The sequence below is a fragment of the Benincasa hispida genome, chromosome 2, assembly GCF_027475165.1.
Source record: "Benincasa hispida cultivar pf3 chromosome 2, pf3_genome.v1.1, whole genome shotgun sequence".
Taxonomy (NCBI): domain Eukaryota; kingdom Viridiplantae; phylum Streptophyta; class Magnoliopsida; order Cucurbitales; family Cucurbitaceae; genus Benincasa; species Benincasa hispida.
Genome location: NC_143479.1, coordinates 7,666,416 through 7,684,273, shown reverse-complemented (window position 1 = coordinate 7,684,273; position 17,858 = coordinate 7,666,416). Strand labels below are relative to the sequence as shown.

At 37.7% G+C, this 17,858-nt stretch overlaps 3 protein-coding genes across 3 annotated transcripts; all 3 read left to right on the top strand.

The window, feature by feature from the left end:
* Positions 1-6,900: 6,900 nt before the first annotated feature.
* Positions 6,901-7,411, top strand: LOC150037624 (putative aldose 1-epimerase ARB_05372). Its single transcript, XM_090310960.1, has 3 exons — positions 6,901-7,063; positions 7,162-7,211; positions 7,304-7,411. Exons 1-3 carry the CDS (start codon positions 6,901-6,903, stop codon positions 7,409-7,411), a joined length of 321 nt encoding a protein of 106 aa, XP_090167086.1.
* On the top strand, positions 6,901-8,695 carry LOC120071946 (uncharacterized). Its single transcript, XM_090311350.1, has 5 exons — positions 6,901-7,063; positions 7,162-7,211; positions 7,304-7,427; positions 7,866-7,978; positions 8,067-8,695. The coding sequence occupies exons 4-5, from the start codon at positions 7,894-7,896 to the stop codon at positions 8,693-8,695; spliced, it is 714 nt and encodes a 237-aa protein (XP_090167476.1). The 5' UTR covers positions 6,901-7,063; positions 7,162-7,211; positions 7,304-7,427; positions 7,866-7,893.
* Positions 8,696-14,224: 5,529 nt separating this feature from the next.
* On the top strand, positions 14,225-17,311 carry LOC150037623 (uncharacterized). Its single transcript, XM_090310959.1, has 7 exons — positions 14,225-14,301; positions 14,434-14,632; positions 14,819-15,052; positions 15,166-15,387; positions 15,942-16,140; positions 16,242-16,336; positions 16,793-17,311. Exons 1-7 carry the CDS (start codon positions 14,225-14,227, stop codon positions 17,309-17,311), a joined length of 1,545 nt encoding a protein of 514 aa, XP_090167085.1.
* The last annotated feature ends 547 nt before the right edge of the window (positions 17,312-17,858 follow it).

Here is a 17,858-nt window from a genome sequence, read left to right as displayed (position 1 = left end):
ATGGATCAGCTAAGTTGTCTTGGGAAGCAATCTGAGTGACAATAACATCTTCTCTGTGTACAATCTCCCTAATGAGATGGTATTTCCGTTCGATGTGCTTTCCCTTTTATGGCTTCATGGTTCCTTTAAATTTTCAACTGCTCCATTGTTGTCACAATAGAGAGTGACAGACAGGTGCATGTTAGGAACTACTTCTAGATTTGTCAGGAACTTTCTGAGCCATACTGCTTCTTTTGTTGTTTCGCTTGTAGTTACATACTCAGCTTCCATTGTGGAGTCCGCAATACAACTCTGCTTGATGCTTTTCTACACAACTGTTCCTCCGTTAAGAGTGAATACTGACCCTGAAGTTGATTTCCTTGAATCAATATCGGTCTGAAAGTCAGAATCCGTGTATCTAGTAAGGATCAGATCTTTAGGACCATACATAAGCATATAATCTCTCGTTCTCCAAAGATATTTGAGAATGTTTTTAACAGAAAACTCATTGCATAGGATGCCCCCACTCTTTATGTCATAACTGTTGGGGTTTGTGCCTTAAAATCTCGTGTCCAATAGTTTGTAAAAAACTTTGTACGAACACTTGTGAGGTATAATATAAATGATATTTACTTCACTACTTGCCTTTGCACATTTAGATGTTTTTTATTTTACCACAAACCAACAAACTTAATATCCCTTGTTATTTTTATGTAACTTAAGCATGTATGCGGTGACATAGAAGTGGATCATGTCTTGAGTGATAACCAAAATGATCTGTAGTATATGGATATAGGAGGAAAACCTTATCCTGGTAATGCTATGGATGCGGCCCGCTTTGTGGAATGGCCACAAGTGTTGTGACTTGTCACAGATGGTCCGATCCTGATCATTCGTGTAGAGGACATGTGAGCGGGAGCGTCCTATACAAAGAGTTTGTATAAGACCTGACCACGAAGTGTTAACGTCTCATCACATAACACCATTCATGACTGAGACTTCACTTCACTAGGATGACCATAGGTAACATGACCTCAATCCTGAGTTAGTTGGAAACTCTTGCTATTAAGGGCGGTCTTTTGATTTACGTGGGTACGAGTGGCCAGAATGCTGACTTAAACCTACCATTTTGGTGATTCGTCTGATATGGGAGCTAAGAACTGAGCTTCACAAGATGGAGTTCAGTTCTTCCCCAATGTAGAGGTAAGTAGATAGATTGCTCTCTTAAGGGCTGATCCTGGGACTTGAACAATGTAGTGCCACGTACCTTCTCATGGCCCGAGAGGTGTTCACACATAGTAGGACTATGTTGTATTGTTCATTAGAGGGATCAGTGGTACTTAAGGAGGAAGATGTAACTACAGGGGAAAAACGATAAATTGGCCTGCTGTAATTACGAGCATCTGTGAAGGGTCATCGTACTGATGATTGGTTATATCCAATGGACCTAGAAATATATCTATGGCAAGAAGAGTTCAACTGTTGGTCTTTAGTGGAATGTCTGCTAGTTAACGGATGGTGGATATCGTGACTAAAGAGTTTAGTCAGCTGTTCACGCACTGTTGGAGCTTTGAGCCATAAGTCCATAAGGTCCCTTTGGTAGCTTGGATACAAGTTGAAAATTAGTTTTTGGGTCAGTTTGAAATGTTCAAATTGATAAGAGGGAGTTTGATTATATATGATATAATTGAACGAGTTAATTAAATATGATATAATTAACTTTATGAATGAGATACATTAATTTGGAGGAAATTGGATATAAACATGATTTATATCTAGTAGAAGAAATATAAAATATTATAATTAATATATGATATTAATTTATATGTTATGAATATGATAAGATCACATTCATTGGACGGTTATAAAGGAAATGGGAAGGCGCCTCTTCTGTTCTAAATAACGAATGAGAGCATTATAAATAGCAGACGGTATGTTGATCTCGGATTGCGCAGACATTGTGAAAAGATAGCGTCATCGTTTAAAATCAGTGCCTATACGATAGTGACTCCACGATCGCTTAAATACACGATATTGTTAAGCGATCGCATACTGATTACACCGTCGCACGCTATTATCTAAACGATCGTTTACTTTTTTCCTAAGCGATTGTTTAGATCCCGTTATTTACTAAATGATCGTATAGACGATCACATAGTTTTTCCTACACGAATGATCGGACAATTGCTCACTCTTTTCCTACACGATCATTTATAGATCACTGACCTTTTCCTACATGATCGTTTAGACGATCGCTTACTTTTCTTACACGATCATATACTTCACTTAAATGATCAAGCATCTTGTCTATGTGATAGACAACTCTCCTCCAACTTGCTTGATCGTTGTGTATGGTCTCTCTTCCTTCTTCCCTCTACTAAATCCGAACAAAGCCCCCACTTTGGATTCTCACTCCAAGAATATTGAGGGCTCTAAGTGTTGTTGTCTTCTCTGTTTTCTTCTGTCCGAGTGGTGATTGTTTGAGGTAGACGATTGGGCTTCAGACTCGCTGTGAAGAAGAAATCTTCATCTGGTATGATTTCTTGATCTCTTTAGCATTATGAAAGAACGTTTGAATGTATATGTGGTAATTCAATCACAATGAATTGAAAAGATACGCTTCCACTCGTAGGTACTCTTGAATAAGAATTCCTTCAATAACATGTACGAATTAGGATCACATCGTATGTAGCACTTTACAACTCTTTGTAACAACTATAGAGTAGGCCGCATCCAATGGTGTTACTAGAATAAGGTACCCAACCTTATTCATGTACCATAGATCATTTTGACTATTTACACGAACCTAATCCACTCTTATGTCTCCACATAAAGTTCAAGTACTCATACAATAGTCATGAGTCTTAATTTATTGGATTTAGACTTTCATACAATTTATGAAATCAATAACAAGTACATTGATTATAGAAAATGTTTATCATTTTACAAACTGCGAGTTTTAGGACATAAAACCCAACATAGAATATGCCCTAGTTTATTATATTATACTTTTTTATTTATGTATTGTACACTCCACTCGCTTTAGGACAAGTGTGAGATTGTTGAATTTAGTGTCTTAAATTTCGTGGATCTTGTATTTTGTAATTTGTAAATACAAATTATTTATTTAATAAAATAAGAAATATTTTATTCGACATTTAGAACGCATTAACTTAATCCAATAAGTTAAGATCCATGGTTATTTTATGTAGCTTGAACAATATGTGATAGACATACAAGTGGATCATGTTCAAGTAATAACCTAAAAGGTTAGCAATATATGAATAAGGTTGCATGCATTATCCTGATGACACTGCGGATACAACCCACTTTATAAATGTTAGTATAAGATCGGACCACGAAATATTTTTTTCTCTATTTATAACATCGTTAATTGAAGAGACTAAAATTTCATAGGATGACTATAGGTGACTCGATCTCAATCCTGAGTGGGTTATAGACTCTTGTCTATAAAGGCAATACTTTGATTTGTATGGGTGAGAGTGGCCGTTGTTACCGACTCAATAAGCCTACCATTTTAGGGATTTATCCAAGTAGAGAGTTAGGAACACAACTCCTTAAAGTGGAATTCACTCCTTCCTGCTTTCAGAGAAAGTAGATGAATTTCTATCTTAAGTGCCGACTCCAGGTCTTGAACAAAAGGTCCCTCCCACTCATTGGTTCGAGAGAGATTTTTTTATGGTAGATCATAAACGTGTTGTTCATTAGAGAATTAGTGGGACTTAAGGAGAAAGATGTAATTACATGGGTAAAACGGTAATTTTGACTCAACTGTAATTATGAAAAATTCATGAAGGCTCGACTTATTGATGACTGGTTATATCCATAGATACAGAAATATATTTAGAGTGCAAAAGAGTGCAGCTGTGAGTTTTTAGTGGAGTGACACACAATTAATGAATGTTAATTAAATTAATTTAATTTCGAATCATTGGAGCTTCTAATCTGTAGGTCCATTAGGTCCCCTGCTAGCTTACTATGGATAAAACAAGGATCAATTAATTTTAGAATAATTTGAATTGTTTAAATTATTTAAGGAAATTTTATATTAATAAGGATTAATATAGAGTATGATGTATAATGATTCATTATACTATATAGTTAATTATAAATACCATTTATAATTAAAACTATATACTATGAGAGAATAATATTTGAATCAGATTCAAGTATTAAATTAATATGAATTGGATTCATATTAAAACTATATAGTAAAATTTAATGTGAATTGGATTGATATTAAAGATTAGGTTGAGAGAGATATGCATTTTATATGGTTTGAATGCATCAATAGTAAATATGAGATATTTAATTAATTAATTAATTAATATTTACTTAATTATTTATTATATATTAAATGTGATTTAATATATATTTATTAATTTAATTAATTAATTAATTAAAATAAAATAACTCCTTATGAAGGAGAGTGGGGTGAGGGGTTACTTTTCCCTTCATGTTGGTTTTGGTGTGAAATATATAAAAATACAGAATCAATTAGTTCCAAAAAGCTCTCACTCTCTAAAACACATCTCTCTGTATTCTCTCTCAAATTCAAAAGAAGTAATTCACGGTAAACAAGTTGGATCCCACAATCCAATTCCTTGTTGAAGTCATAGCGGGAAAGTCCTTTTGGTAGCGTCTTGCCGTTCGTTTTTTTTTTCCTAATCGTGCAGAGGACTTTCACGGAGGTTCTTGAAGAATTTGGTCTTCAAAGCATTTCTCCTAAATTCCCTTAATTGAATGTCCGGCCTTAATGTTTTTATAAATCAATTCTATGATTTTTTCAATCCCAATTCAAAGACACGGTGCTTCTAGAAATCTATGTATAGATCTTTACTGTTTATGTTTTCTCGCTTTCTTTATTTGTCAATTTCATGACAATACTTAAATTGTGTTTTACAGCTCAAAGGTAGGTATGGAGGATCTTATGTATTCACAATGACTACATCTGCAAATCACGATGACGACGTCGAGAACATGGTGAAGAATATTTGTCCTGGTGCTAGCAAGATCTACCACATCTCAGGAGCACAGAAGTTCAAGTGGTGGAGAATGCAAAGAGTGGGTTTACAGTCTTTGCTTGGGGGCTTGCTGATGCAACATTGGAGGATGTCTTTATTAAGGTTGCTGGAGGAGCTCAAGCATTCAATGTTCTTTCATGATCCTTATTTCTCTCAATTTTCATTCCACTGTTACGTTTGTCTTTTATCTCTATATGTTTGAATATATTTCAGATTCTCTAAGAACTTACATGTATACTTCTACGCCTTTATAATTATTCCTTTGCCTGTTAGTTAAACATCATTTACATTTTTGTAAATTTTGATATATGTTGGTTTAGATAGCATGGAGGAAATAAAATATTAGTGTATCATTATCTATCTTTTCCTCGTATATACTATTGAAATTATCAATCATTTTTAGATTGGAAGATTGGAATCTCTCACTCCTAAATGTTAATTGAGCTCATCTTAAGCATATAGTAAAACTATAATAAGTAAACAATTATTATTCTTGATTATATATTCAATCAATATCTAAATCAAATATTCATGTCAATCAATAGCTGTGTCAGAAAATTATATTTGGTTTATGTTGTTCGAATTAATCAATTGTTTCTAACATAAAAAAAAAAAAAAAAATCTAAATTCTCATCGACTTGTATGATATTTTCACATTTCCATGAGTTTGACATCGACATTTTCATTATATCTTAAAAAATATGATGAAACATTAAAAAATGGTTTAAACCCTATTTTGGTCCCTAAACTTTGAATGTTGTTCTTTTTGATCCCTAAACTTTCAAAAATGATTATTTTAGTCTTTGAACTTTTAAAAAAGTGTTTATTTTGGTCTCTACTATTAAAATTTTGTTAACTCTTTGATTAAGTTGTATCTAGAATGTGTTAAGCAAAATGAAGGTGACGTAAAATGTTAACAACCAGCGTTCCAAAATACTGAACGACTAAAATCTTGATCATAAAATGACTTTAGAGTTCGATAGAAAATTACTTTATCACCTAATTTAAAACTGAGACATAACAAAATGCCACTAATATAAATATAAAATCAATAATAAACATTTAACTTGTTTAAAAAACATACAATATTTATTTACTAATTTATTATTTTTAAAATTTTGTTATTATGCCAAAACTAGCATAATATGATAGTGTTATTGACCATGAGATATGTGGTTCGAATTCTCCTATGCCTATTGTACTTAAAAGAAATAATTTATTATTATAATTTTCCATAATATCAACATTTTCAAAAAACTGAGACTTTGATATTTCCGTCGATATCAAGATTTTAAACGTGGGTTCTAATCTAATTTGGTCATGTGTTAAAAAGTTAAATTACAAGTTCCTAAACTAGTATTGTATTGAATAAGTCCTCAAGTTTTAAAGTGTTTTAATAGGTTTATGAGCTTTTAATTTTGTGTCTAATATGCCATAATATTAACCTATTAGTTGAAGACCAATGAAATATATTCGATCAATTGTTGAGTTATATTGTCAGATTTTACTCATTATCATTTTCAAGATCTTGATTTTGATTTTTCCAGAGGGTCTTTAAAAGTTTCCTAAAATTTAAAATCCTATCTTAGATACCATGTTCATATATTAGATATCATATTCTGGAACATTGAAGCAAAGAAAGGAAATAGAAAAAATGAAAAAAAAAATCATATCTCAAGTTCTTATAACAACAATTTATGTATATAAGTAACTTAAGATAAAGTCCAACTAAACTAGGGATATTAATAAAAAATCATGCACATTCCAATTTCAATTGAGTTTAATTTCAAAATTAGATGCATCTCTCTATCTAGCTACATAAATATCCTTTGAGTTTAAGTTTAACCCATCAAGACACATTGTTCTATTCTTCAAAATGGCCAAAGTTCTTCCATTGATCTTTCTCTTAGTGGTTGCAGCCATTGGATTTGCTAATGGGAATGAAGTGGGAGTTTATGAATTGAGAAGGAGAGATTTTTCTATTAAATTTACCAATTATGGTGCTACCATTCTCACTGTTATTCTCCCTGATAAAAATGGTTTGTTCTGTTTTTGTTTTGCTTAACCTTATCCATTTATATTTGCATTCAACACATTATGATATAGTTCTAAATTTTTTTTCGTTTATTTGTTTTAGAGAAGTTGGATGATATTGTTCTTTCTTTCCCTTCAATTGATGACTTTCAAGTGAGATAATTGCATTTTTAGTTGTGATTTTCTGGTATAAAAGAGAAAAATAAATAAAAGGGTCTGATTTGTTTATGCATTTGTTTTGACAGAATGATACTACCTACTTTGGAAACATTGTTGGACGTGTAGCAAATACAATTGGAGGAGCTCAATTTGGTATCGATGGTGTTTTTTATAAACTCACTCCTAATGATTGAAGGAACTTGCTCCATGGTATATTTCATCGATCTAAACACTTTTTTCTTCCCTTCTCTCCCCCAACGTTTTCCTTTCTAATTGTGAATTCATCTTTTTCATAGCGTATGACACTACATTTGATTTATATGGCCCAATTAAACATAGTTAAGTACTACTGAAACCTTTCGACCGACATCTATTCACTAGTTAACTTGTATTATCACCTATTCATCGTCATCTATTTCCTGGTTAAACTCCTACTGTCACCTATTCGCCGTCATCTATTAACTGCCCTGTAATGACATGTGCTTCTCTCTCTTGGGACTGGGATTTGAGAACTCCAAATGACTCAAATTGTTTACATTACTTAATAGGTAGTTAACTCAAATTCATGAACATTTAAAAGCAATCAAAATGCTAAGAAAATTGATTTTATATTGAGATTTTTTAAGCATTTTTTATTTGACTGTGAAGGTGGGAAGAAAGGGTTTGGATATGTGATATGGAAGGTGGAGAACTATGTGAAGGACAAGGTAGAGTCCGACCTTATTCGCCATTCACCCACGATAGTTTCAATGGCGAACAAGGTCGGACTCTAAACCGTAAATCTTAAACCCTAAATTAAGGGATTACAATGAACAAATGGAGGGTTTTGTCTGGTTTTTGTGTAAACAGGGTTTCCCGGCGATATTCCAGTTTCAGTAACTTACATGTTCATAGAAACAAACAAATTAGGAGTAAAAATGGAAGCAAAATCCATAAACAAACCAACCCCAGCAAACTTGGCCCAACACTCTTACTGGAATCTAGACGACCATTCAAGCAACGACATTCTATCTCACAAAATCAAACTCTTCGCCTCAAGCATAACTCTCGTCGACACCGAGCTCATTCCCACCGGTGAAATCGTGCTAGTGGTCGGAACCCCTTTCGATTTCTCAACCCCACAAGAGATCGGGTCGCAGATCAAGAGCATAGTCGGTGGATACGACATTAATTACGTGGTGGACGACACCAGGAGTGAGCATTTGAAGAAAATGGCGGAGGTTACAAGGAGAACGTCGGGGAGGAAGATGGAGCTATGGAGTAATCAGCCGGGAGTTCAATTTTATACGGCGAATCAGTTGAAGGATGCGAAAGGGAAAGAAGGGGTTGTGTATAAGGAATATGCAGGGCTTTGCTTGGTAACTCAGGGGTTTCCGGATTCTGTGAATCATCCTGATTTTCCTTCACAGATTGTGAAGCCAGGGGATAGTTATGAACATGTTATGGTTTATAGGTTCATTGTTCATCATTCTGATTGAGCTCTGTTTCTTTATTTGATTTGGACAGGTAATTTGGGGATTTTTATTATTTTTCTCCTCTGTCTGATGAGTTGGGTATTCCATTTTCAATTCCTAGGTTATGGTTTTAACCAAAGTACAAATGTCATGATTTTATTTAATGGTTTCTATACACATTATTTTTAGGTTCATTTAACTAGTTTGTCTATACATTTTTTCCTCATAATTAATATTTTTTAGGTCGATTTCGTTGGTAAAGATGAACTGATTTAGTTTGGATTAGTAGAAAATAGGATTTATATATATATAAAAAATATATATATTTAGGAAAAATAATATATAATATGAGACTTGAAAATTCAAGTCCACCTTTGAATATAAATATAAATTTGAAAAGTTTTTAAATTAAGAAACAAAATTTAATCATAATCAATAAGTCGATCTTTCACAGGTCATTCGTATTTACAGTTGAATCAAAATTACTGTTTTACCCCTATAAATACATCTTGCTCCTTAAGTTCCCATTGATCCTCTAATAAACCATGTCTCTCTCGGCCATGAGAGGGCGGGACCCCTTTGTTCAAGACCAGGAATCAATACTTAAGGGAACAACCTATCTGCTAACCCTAAAAGGGGTAGTAGTGAGTTTCATCTTGCTATCTACCCGGTCTTAACCCCAAAATGGGAGGTTTTTTTAGTAGTGCTGCTGAACTACTCTCACCTATGCAGATCAAAGGATAATCTCGAATAAATAGGAGTTCATAGTTAGCTCAGGATTAAGATTGAGTTACCTTATGTCATTGAATTGAAATAGTCAGTTTTAACAGTAAATGGTCGTTAAAAAGAAAAAGTGACTATTTTGTAATCCAGTCTTATGCAAAACGCTTTTGCATAAGATGTCTCTACTCACATATCTTCAAATGAACGATTTCAGGATCACGTCGTTTGTATCATTATACAAAGTAGGCCGCATCCATAGTGTCTCCATCTCATCCATATATTTATAGACCCTTTTGGCTATAAACCATAACTTGCTCCTCTTTTATGTCTCTACATAAAGTTACAGTATTCATACTATAGTCATGGATTTGTTTATTGCATTTTTATTACATAATACAATTTCAATAAGGCTTTTATTGAATAAAGACTTCAACAATACTTTTATTTAAAATAGAATATGTTTCCATGATTTACGAACTACGAGTTTTCGGACATTCCCAACAATTTTGTATGATGGTGGTTAGGAACTTCCATCATACATACTACAATGACGGTTCGGTACGATGTCAGTTTCTAATCGACATAATATGGGTCATGGATGGCAGTTGTGAACTGAAATTGATTATGTTGTGTTTAGATGTCGTTTCATATTTGTTATTGTTGTATACTACGATGTCAGTTTAACACTAACATCATATCTGATATGGCCTGCAACAAACTATTAGCAAAATATGAAACCCAAATCCTACATAAATTATTTTTATAATACTAATAATTCTTATTCTCTGTTTCAGTTAATTTCTCCACAAAAATATTCATCAAAACAAAGACCTTCCAGAGAATACAATCTATCATATCATTTCAATTTTGATGATTAATTCACAACTGGATTTAATATAGAGTTATGCACCATGTTTCATACCTAAACAAAATGTATAAGTTCTACCAAAATTTCAAAAATCATCTCCAACAGCTTGACAATCAAACAATGCTACACAATATGTTCCAAAACTACACAATTCCTATGATCACCAAAATTTTATAAAACTCTTCAACAACTTTACAACCAAACAAAATTACTCAAAATGCTTTTTGGATACCAAAAGTTCTGAGAGAAAGCCAAACAAATATATATTGTGGTTAATGGTGTTGACATTCAACATGCGAAAGAAATTAGGATCATAAGCACTCTAACAACATCAATTTTAGCAAATAAGCATGCATGTTCATAGTTTTCCAGAAATTAGGGTTTAAATTACAACCTTTGTAGAACTCTTTTTTTATCCAATCCACTGATGAAAATCTCCTCACGAACTTGTTGTACACTACCACAAGGATTGTGATGCCCCAAAGTTTTGTCTTTAAAAAAAAGGGAAAGTTGGTGGTTAATTTAGGAAAAACAAAAGCGATTTAGGGTTATAAAGGTGTTGGGGGACCTTGGGATTCATGCAAAAACAAAAAAAAAAAAAAGAAATTCTTTTCTCTTCTTCTTTTTTCTCTATTTTTGCGAACCCCTCTCCCCCATTCACGGTTCAGTAGCCACCGACTTCCCTATCCGTCAATATGAGGCATCTAGTGGTGAGCCGATCGTTGTTTTCCATTTTCTCCGTCATCGACCGTGCGCCACCTAACCAGCCTTGGTTCGTGCTGGTGCAAAGCTCGACCTCCGACGACCTGCAGCTGCACCATTTCGCTGTTGTCAACCAAGCCGTCGCTCGATCGTGGGTCTTCCAGCCGCGTCGGGTTCTTCTTTTCCAAGCGTCATTCTCTGTCTGCCTGTTGTTGTTGGTTCTGGTAGCAGTCGGATCACGGCAGTTCGACTGATCGGTTTGTTGGGGTAAGTTCGGTTCTTTTTTTGGCAACCCATTGTCATTTGGGGATTCTTGGGCCTAAGCTAATGTTCGCCTATGGAATTTGCAATTGGTTTCAGAAACGTGTGACGGTGAAGGAAGTGTGCAAGCGGAGTAAGGTCTCGTTTTGAGACAACTTCGTTATCCTTAGGTAAGTGATTTACTGTCGATCGCCCTAAGATCTTGTTAAGCCTACTGAAAATTTTTATATCATTTATGGGAAAACTGTAATGGAATTTGATATGGGTATTTGTAGCTGAAGTATGAAAATACTGTGTAAAGTTGGATGTAAGAATAGATTGAACACTATGATAAGCTTTGATGCAGGAGTAGGCTAGGGATAGGGTGCTAATGTTGATGTATGAACAGACTGTGATGAGGTTTAATGTATGAGTAAACTGTGATAAAGTTAATGTATGGGTAGTGGTGTTAAAGTTCAATGCTGATTCATGGCCTTGATTGCATGCTTATGTCTGAGATTGTAATGACTATTTGTATGCTTATGTCCATATGAGATTTTAGTGTTACCATTGGGCTATGCACATCGCATGTGTGAGCCTTCAGGCTCACACCCTATGCTTCTATACAGTGTCCTTTCTGGGATCACCACTTGTGTTTATGCCTGTGACCTTTGTGTCATTACTTATGAAAGCGTGCCTTCGGGTTTGCCCCTTATGTCTATGATGCCCTTGTGCATTTTCATCCAATGGATAGACTAACAGATCACTAAGTGGGCCCAATAGTGGGTTGCTTACTGAGTATATTTTTATACTCACCCTTTTCTTTCCCTATTTTTAAGATAAGGGTAATGACAGATTGGTGCATGACAAGAGAGATCCGTGACCTGGCCATTAGGATGATTTACTGCTTCCGCACCTAGTATCATGTTTGGAAATCTGGTTAGGAGTTAGGCGTCTTACACTTTCATGCAAAATACATCAATTCTATTATTTGACTATTTAGTTTCCTTCATTTTTAAAGTAGGGTTTAGGGGTACCCCGAACGGTAGATTTTTATTTTATTTTATTTTTTGTTTTAATGTATTTATTATCATTTAATTATGTTTTCTTATCTTTGCTCATTTGAGCATTATTAAATAAATTTCGGCTTTTATTTGTTGGTTTAAAAGAAAATATACGTTTAAGCCTATGCATGCATGAAGTAGTGCCCTAGAATTAAGTAGGAAACTAGGGTCGTTACATTTGGTATCAGAACCTAAGTTTTAGGTTCTGTAGACTGAATTACATCGTGAGTCTAATCTGTTCCTTATGGCCACAAATGGATCTTTCATCATCACCAGATATGTTGTTTTAAAACCTTTAGGGAAGTATATATATATGAAATCTTACTTGTGGTACAGTCGTTTGATGGTTTACCCTGCTAGTGTGTATTAAAGTGCTATGTGTGGTCATAAGGTATGGCACCACGAACTAGAGGAAGAGGCAGTCGAGATAGAAAAGTAGTTGGGGAGCGGGACCCCGATCTACAAGAACCCGAGGTGCAGAGCTAAGAGGTGCGAGACCTGCCACCTCATGAGCCCTCTAGGTCAACCTGGCAAATGGTTAGACTAAGAAATGGGCCTCGAACTTCGACTGTGCCCCCCGCCAGGACCATCGTCCTCAGAAATTTCAATAGAATATACGACTATGGTTGCAGCTATTAGGAACGTCGTCACGCAGGTCATGGTGGGACAACTAAGGGGCATGGTGGCCGAGTAGATCGCCCAGCACGTATAGTCACAGCAGGCACCATCCTTGTCAGTCCCGTTACCACCAGTTTCGAATCAGTATAGGGCCACGAGTCGGACTGTGGCAGGCCCTTTGTTGTAAGCTGGATACCTACGAGATTTCAAGAAGTATGATCCCCCGATGTTTAACAGGTCCCTGAAAGACCCCACAAATGCATAATTGTGGTTGTCCACTATTGAAGGGATCTTCCAGTACATGAGGTGTCTAGAGAAGCAGAAGCTGCATCATTTTTGTTCTCATCGACAATGCCAAGCGCTAGTGACACTTGGCTGAGAGAATGATAGAAGCCAATGGAGGCCAAGCCACGTGGGATCAGTTCAAAAAGCGGTTCTACGAGAAATACTTCTCTGCTCATGTGAGGTACAACAAGCAGGCTGAGTTCATGAACTTGAAATAGGAAACCATGACAGTAGAAGAGTATAAAGAGGAGTTTGAAAAATTTTCTTGCTTCGCCCCTGATCTAGTGTCTACCGAAACAAAGAGGGTTGAAAGGTTTATGCAAGGACTCCGAGATGGGGTGTGAGGCATTGTGCAAGCCTTGGAGCCTCCCACCTACGTCGCAGTCTTTCGAGTGGCAGCACGCATGAGTTGTCCTTAAGGGATAGAGTTCTTGAAGTCCTTGACGGAGGAACCGATCCCCGGCCAGAAGAGGAAGGTTGAGCATAAAGCTCCGGGACCTTCGCAGAAGGTCCAGAGTACAAGCAGTTCAATGGTGCATGCCCAACAACAGGCTGCTACTTCAGGAGAAGTTTGGAGGGAAAGGCCAGTGTGCAAGTCATGTGGGAAGCGTTATTGGGGACGTTGTCTGATTGGCACAGGAACTTGTTTCAGATGTAAGCAGATAGGGCATACGGCAGACCAATGCCCTAGTAGTGGTTCCGAAAGTGCGGGGGGTCAGCCTCCGAGTTCGCATCAGAGTAGTTCAAACTGACAGTAGCAACAGGGTCGGGTCTAAGACACCAGTCGTGGGGAAGCTGAGAACTCGGGAATAGTGGTAACAGGTACACTCCCAATCTTAGGGCACTATGCCTTGACATTGTTTGACTCTGGCTCGTCCCACTCTTTCATTTCTTTGTTGTTCGTAAAGCATGCATGTTAGTTTTGGAACCTTTGGGCTATGTTTTGTCAATGTCTACACCGTTAGGAGAATTATGATAGCAAGTGAAAAGATAAAAGCATGTCAGTTAGAAATAGAAAACCGCACCCTTGATGTGACTTTGATAGTATTAGACATGCGTGATTTCGATGTAATTCTGGGCATGGATTGGTTGGCTGCCAACCATGTTAGTATGACTGTTCTCGTAACAAGGTGAATTTTAACCCCCCCTAGAGAAGCCAGCTTTAAGTTCAAAGGGGTCGGGACAGTAGTTTTTCCCAAGGTGATTTCCACGGTTAAGGCCAAGAGATTGATTAACTAAGGTGTCGAGAGTGTCTTGGCTAGCGTAGTTGACACAACAGAAACCAAGGTTGCACTAACCTCTGAACCAGTTGTGAGAGATTATCCCGATGTATTTCCAAAAGAACTTCCAGGATTGCCTCCACCAAGGGAGATTGATTTTACAATTGAACTGGAGCCAGACACTATTCCTATATCCAAAGCTCCGTACAAAATGGCTCCGGTAGAATTGAAAGAACTGAAGGTTCAATTGCAGGAACTGTTTGATAAAGAGTTTATATGACCCAGTGTTTCTCCGTGGGGTGCACCAGTGTTGTTTGTGAAGAGAAAGGATAGGTCATTACGTTTATGCATAGACTACAGGGAGTTGAATAAGGTGACCATTAAGAATAAGTACCCACTTCCTAGAATTGATGACTTGTTTGACTAGCTACAGGGTGCTACCGTATTTTCCAAGATTGACCTACGGTCAGGTTACCATCAGTTGAGAATCAGGGACAGTGATATTCCAAAGACTGCATTCCGATCCAGATACGAGCATTACAAGTTCATTGTAATGTCTTTTGGTCTGACCAATGCTCCAGCGGTATTCATGGATTTGATGAACTGGGTGTTCAGGGACTTCCTAGACGCCTTTGTAATCATTTTTATTGATGACATTTTGGTATACTCGAAGACAGAGGCGGAACACGAGGAACATCTTAGGAAGGTCTTAGGAACACTGAGGGAAAAAAACTATATGCAAAGTTTTCTACGTACAAGTTCTGGCTATGGAAGGTGTCCTTCCTTGGGTACATGGTGTCGAAGGACGGGGTTTCAGTGGATCCAGCTAAGATTGAGGTCGTTACCAATTGGCCTCGCCCTATAATGGTCAGTGAGATGCGTAACTTCCTAGGATTGGCTGGATACTATTGTAAGTCTGTAGAGAATTTCTCCAGCATGGCCATGTCGTTGACCCAGCTAATAGGAAGGGAGCTTCATTTGTTTGGAGCAAAGCTTGTGAGGACAGTTTTTAGGACCTCAAGCAAAGATTGGTTTCAACCTTGGTTCTCACCGTACCAGATGGCTCCGAGAACTTGGTGATCTGTAGTGACGCTTCTAAGAAGGGTTTGGGTTGTGTGCTTATGCAACATGGTAGGTGGTTGTCTATGCCTCCCGCCAGTTGAAGAACCATGAGCGTAACTATCCTACCCATGACTTGGAATTGGCAGTGATAGTGTTTGCCCTAAAGATCTGGAGACACTACTTGTATGGGGAAAAGATCCAAGTGTTCACCGACCACAAGAGTCTGAAATACTTCTTCACCTAGAAAATACATAGGGTAGCGCAGGTGGCTCGAGTTAGTAAAGGATTATGACTACGAGATCCTCTACCACCCAAGTAAGGCGAATGTGGTAGCTGATGCCCTAAGTTGAAAGGTAGCTCATTCAGCCGCCTTGATCACTAAGCAGGTTCAGTTGTGTAAAGATCTGAAACGAGAAGAGATTGTTGTGGCAGTGGGGGAAGTCACTTCGTAGCTAGCCTAGTTGACAGTGCAACCAACCTTGAGGCAGCGGATTATTGTTGCACAGCAGGGTGATCCCGACCTGGTTCAGACATGTTGTCAGGTAGGGTCGGGTCAGGCAAGTGAATTTTCTATGTCAGTGGACAAGGGTCTTCTGTATCAGGGACGGTTGTGCGTCCCAGCAGATGATGGCCTGAAAGAGGAACTGTTGGCAGAAGCTCATAACTCTCCATTCTCGATGCACCCAGGTAATACCAAAATGTACCAAGATGTTAAATGATATTACTGGTAGTCGAATATGAAAAGGGAGATAGCTGACTATGTCAGTAGATGTTTAGTCTATCAACAGGTGAAGGCCCTGAGGCAGAAGATAATAGGCTTGCTACAACCATTGGATGTGCCAAAATGGAAATGGGAGAGCGTGGCTATGGATTTTATTACGGGGTTGCCTAGGACAGCAAAGGGTTTCTCGGTGATTTGGGTTATGATAAACAGACTCACCAGGTGCCACATTTTATTCCAGGAAAGCCCACGTACGCGGTGATTAAGTGGGCTCAATTATATATGAAGAAGATAGTAAGGTTGCATGGTGTGCCAGTGTCAACCGTGTCCGACAGGGACCCTCGTTTCACTTCCAGTTTTTGGAAGAGCCTCCACGCAGCTTTAGGGTCGCGATTGAACTTCAGTATAGCGTTTCACCCCCAAACTGATGAGTAAACAGAATGTTTAAATCAGATGTTGAAGGACATGTTGTGCGTTTGTGTGTTGGATTTCTCAGGGGATTGGGACTCCCACTTACATTTGGCAGAGTTTTCTTATAATAATAGTTATCAGGCTACCATTGGCATGTCAACATTTGAAGTTCTTTATGGCAAAGGTTGCAGGTCTCCTGTTTGTTAGGGTGAGATTGGGGAGAAGAAACTGATGGGAACTGAGTTAGTGGAGTTGACGAATGAAGCCATGCAGAAGATCAGGGCTCGAATGCTAGCAGCGCAAAGTAGACAGAAAAGTTATGCGGATGTTAAGCGTAAAGATATGGAGTTCGAAGTAGGTGACAAAGTGTTCCTAAAATTGGCACCGATGAAGGGTGTCCTGAGATTCAGGAAGAAGGGTAAGCTAAGTCTGCGTTTTGTAGGGTCATTCAAAATCTTGGGGCAGGTTGGCTATGTGGCTTGCCATTTGGCCTTGCCACCGTCTCTCTCTGCGGTCCATAATGTATTTCACGTCTCCATGCTGAGGAAGTATTTAACGAACCCGTCTCATGTGGTGGACTTTGAGCCCTTGCAACTGAATGAAAACTTGAGTTATGAGGAGAAGCCCGCACAAATTGTGGCCAAGGAGGTGAAAGTTTTGCGCAGCAAGGAGGTGCCATTGGTGAAGGTTCTGTGGCAGAACCATCAGTTTGAGGAAACAACTTGAGAGCGAGAGGACGAGATGAGAACACTACATCCAGAGCTCTTCTAAGATTAGAACTTTCAAGGACGAAAGTTTATTAAGGGGGGAAGAGTGTGACACCCCAAAGTTTTGTCTTTTAAAAAAAAACGAGGGGGGGAGTTGGTGCTTAATTTAGGAAAAAGAAAAGGGGTTTAGGGATATAAAGGTGTTGGTGGACCTTGGGATGCGTGCAAAAAGAAAAAAAAATTCTTTTCTCTCTTCTTCTTTCTCCAGTTTCACGAAACCCTCCTCCCCTCACAGTGTAGTCGCCACCGCTTCCTTGTTCGTCAATTTGAGGCGTCCAACGATGAGACGATCATTGTTTTCCTTCTTCTCCATCGTCGACGGCGCGCCACCTAGCCGAAGCTTTGGCTCGTGCCGTTGCGAAGCTCTACTTCCGACGACCCGCAGTTACACCTCCTTGCTGTTGTCAACCAAGCCGCCACTTGATCGTGGGTCTTCCAGCTGCGTCGGGTTCTTCTCTTCCAAGCGCCATTCTGTGTCCGCCTGTTGTCGTCGGTTCTGATAGCAG

Bases quoted from the DNA above. Each gene is read 5' to 3' on its own strand.
- LOC120071946 (XM_090311350.1), top strand. From the start codon at position 7,894: ATGGAAGGTGGAGAACTATGTGAAGGACAAGGTAGAGTCCGACCTTAT. The intron at 7,979-8,066 runs GTCGGACTCTAA...TTGTGTAAACAG, and splicing joins TAGTTTCAATGGCGAACAAG to GGTTTCCCGGCGATATTCCA.
- LOC150037624 (XM_090310960.1), top strand. From the start codon at position 6,901: ATGGCCAAAGTTCTTCCATTGATCTTTCTCTTAGTGGTTGCAGCCATT. The intron at 7,064-7,161 runs GTTTGTTCTGTT...TATTTGTTTTAG, and splicing joins TATTCTCCCTGATAAAAATG to AGAAGTTGGATGATATTGTT. The intron at 7,212-7,303 runs GTGAGATAATTG...TTGTTTTGACAG, and splicing joins CTTCAATTGATGACTTTCAA to AATGATACTACCTACTTTGG.
- LOC150037623 (XM_090310959.1), top strand. From the start codon at position 14,225: ATGCGTGATTTCGATGTAATTCTGGGCATGGATTGGTTGGCTGCCAAC. The intron at 15,388-15,941 runs GTGAGGACAGTT...ACCTTGAGGCAG, and splicing joins ATTTGTTTGGAGCAAAGCTT to CGGATTATTGTTGCACAGCA. The intron at 16,337-16,792 runs GTTGCCTAGGAC...CCTGTTTGTTAG, and splicing joins GCTATGGATTTTATTACGGG to GGTGAGATTGGGGAGAAGAA.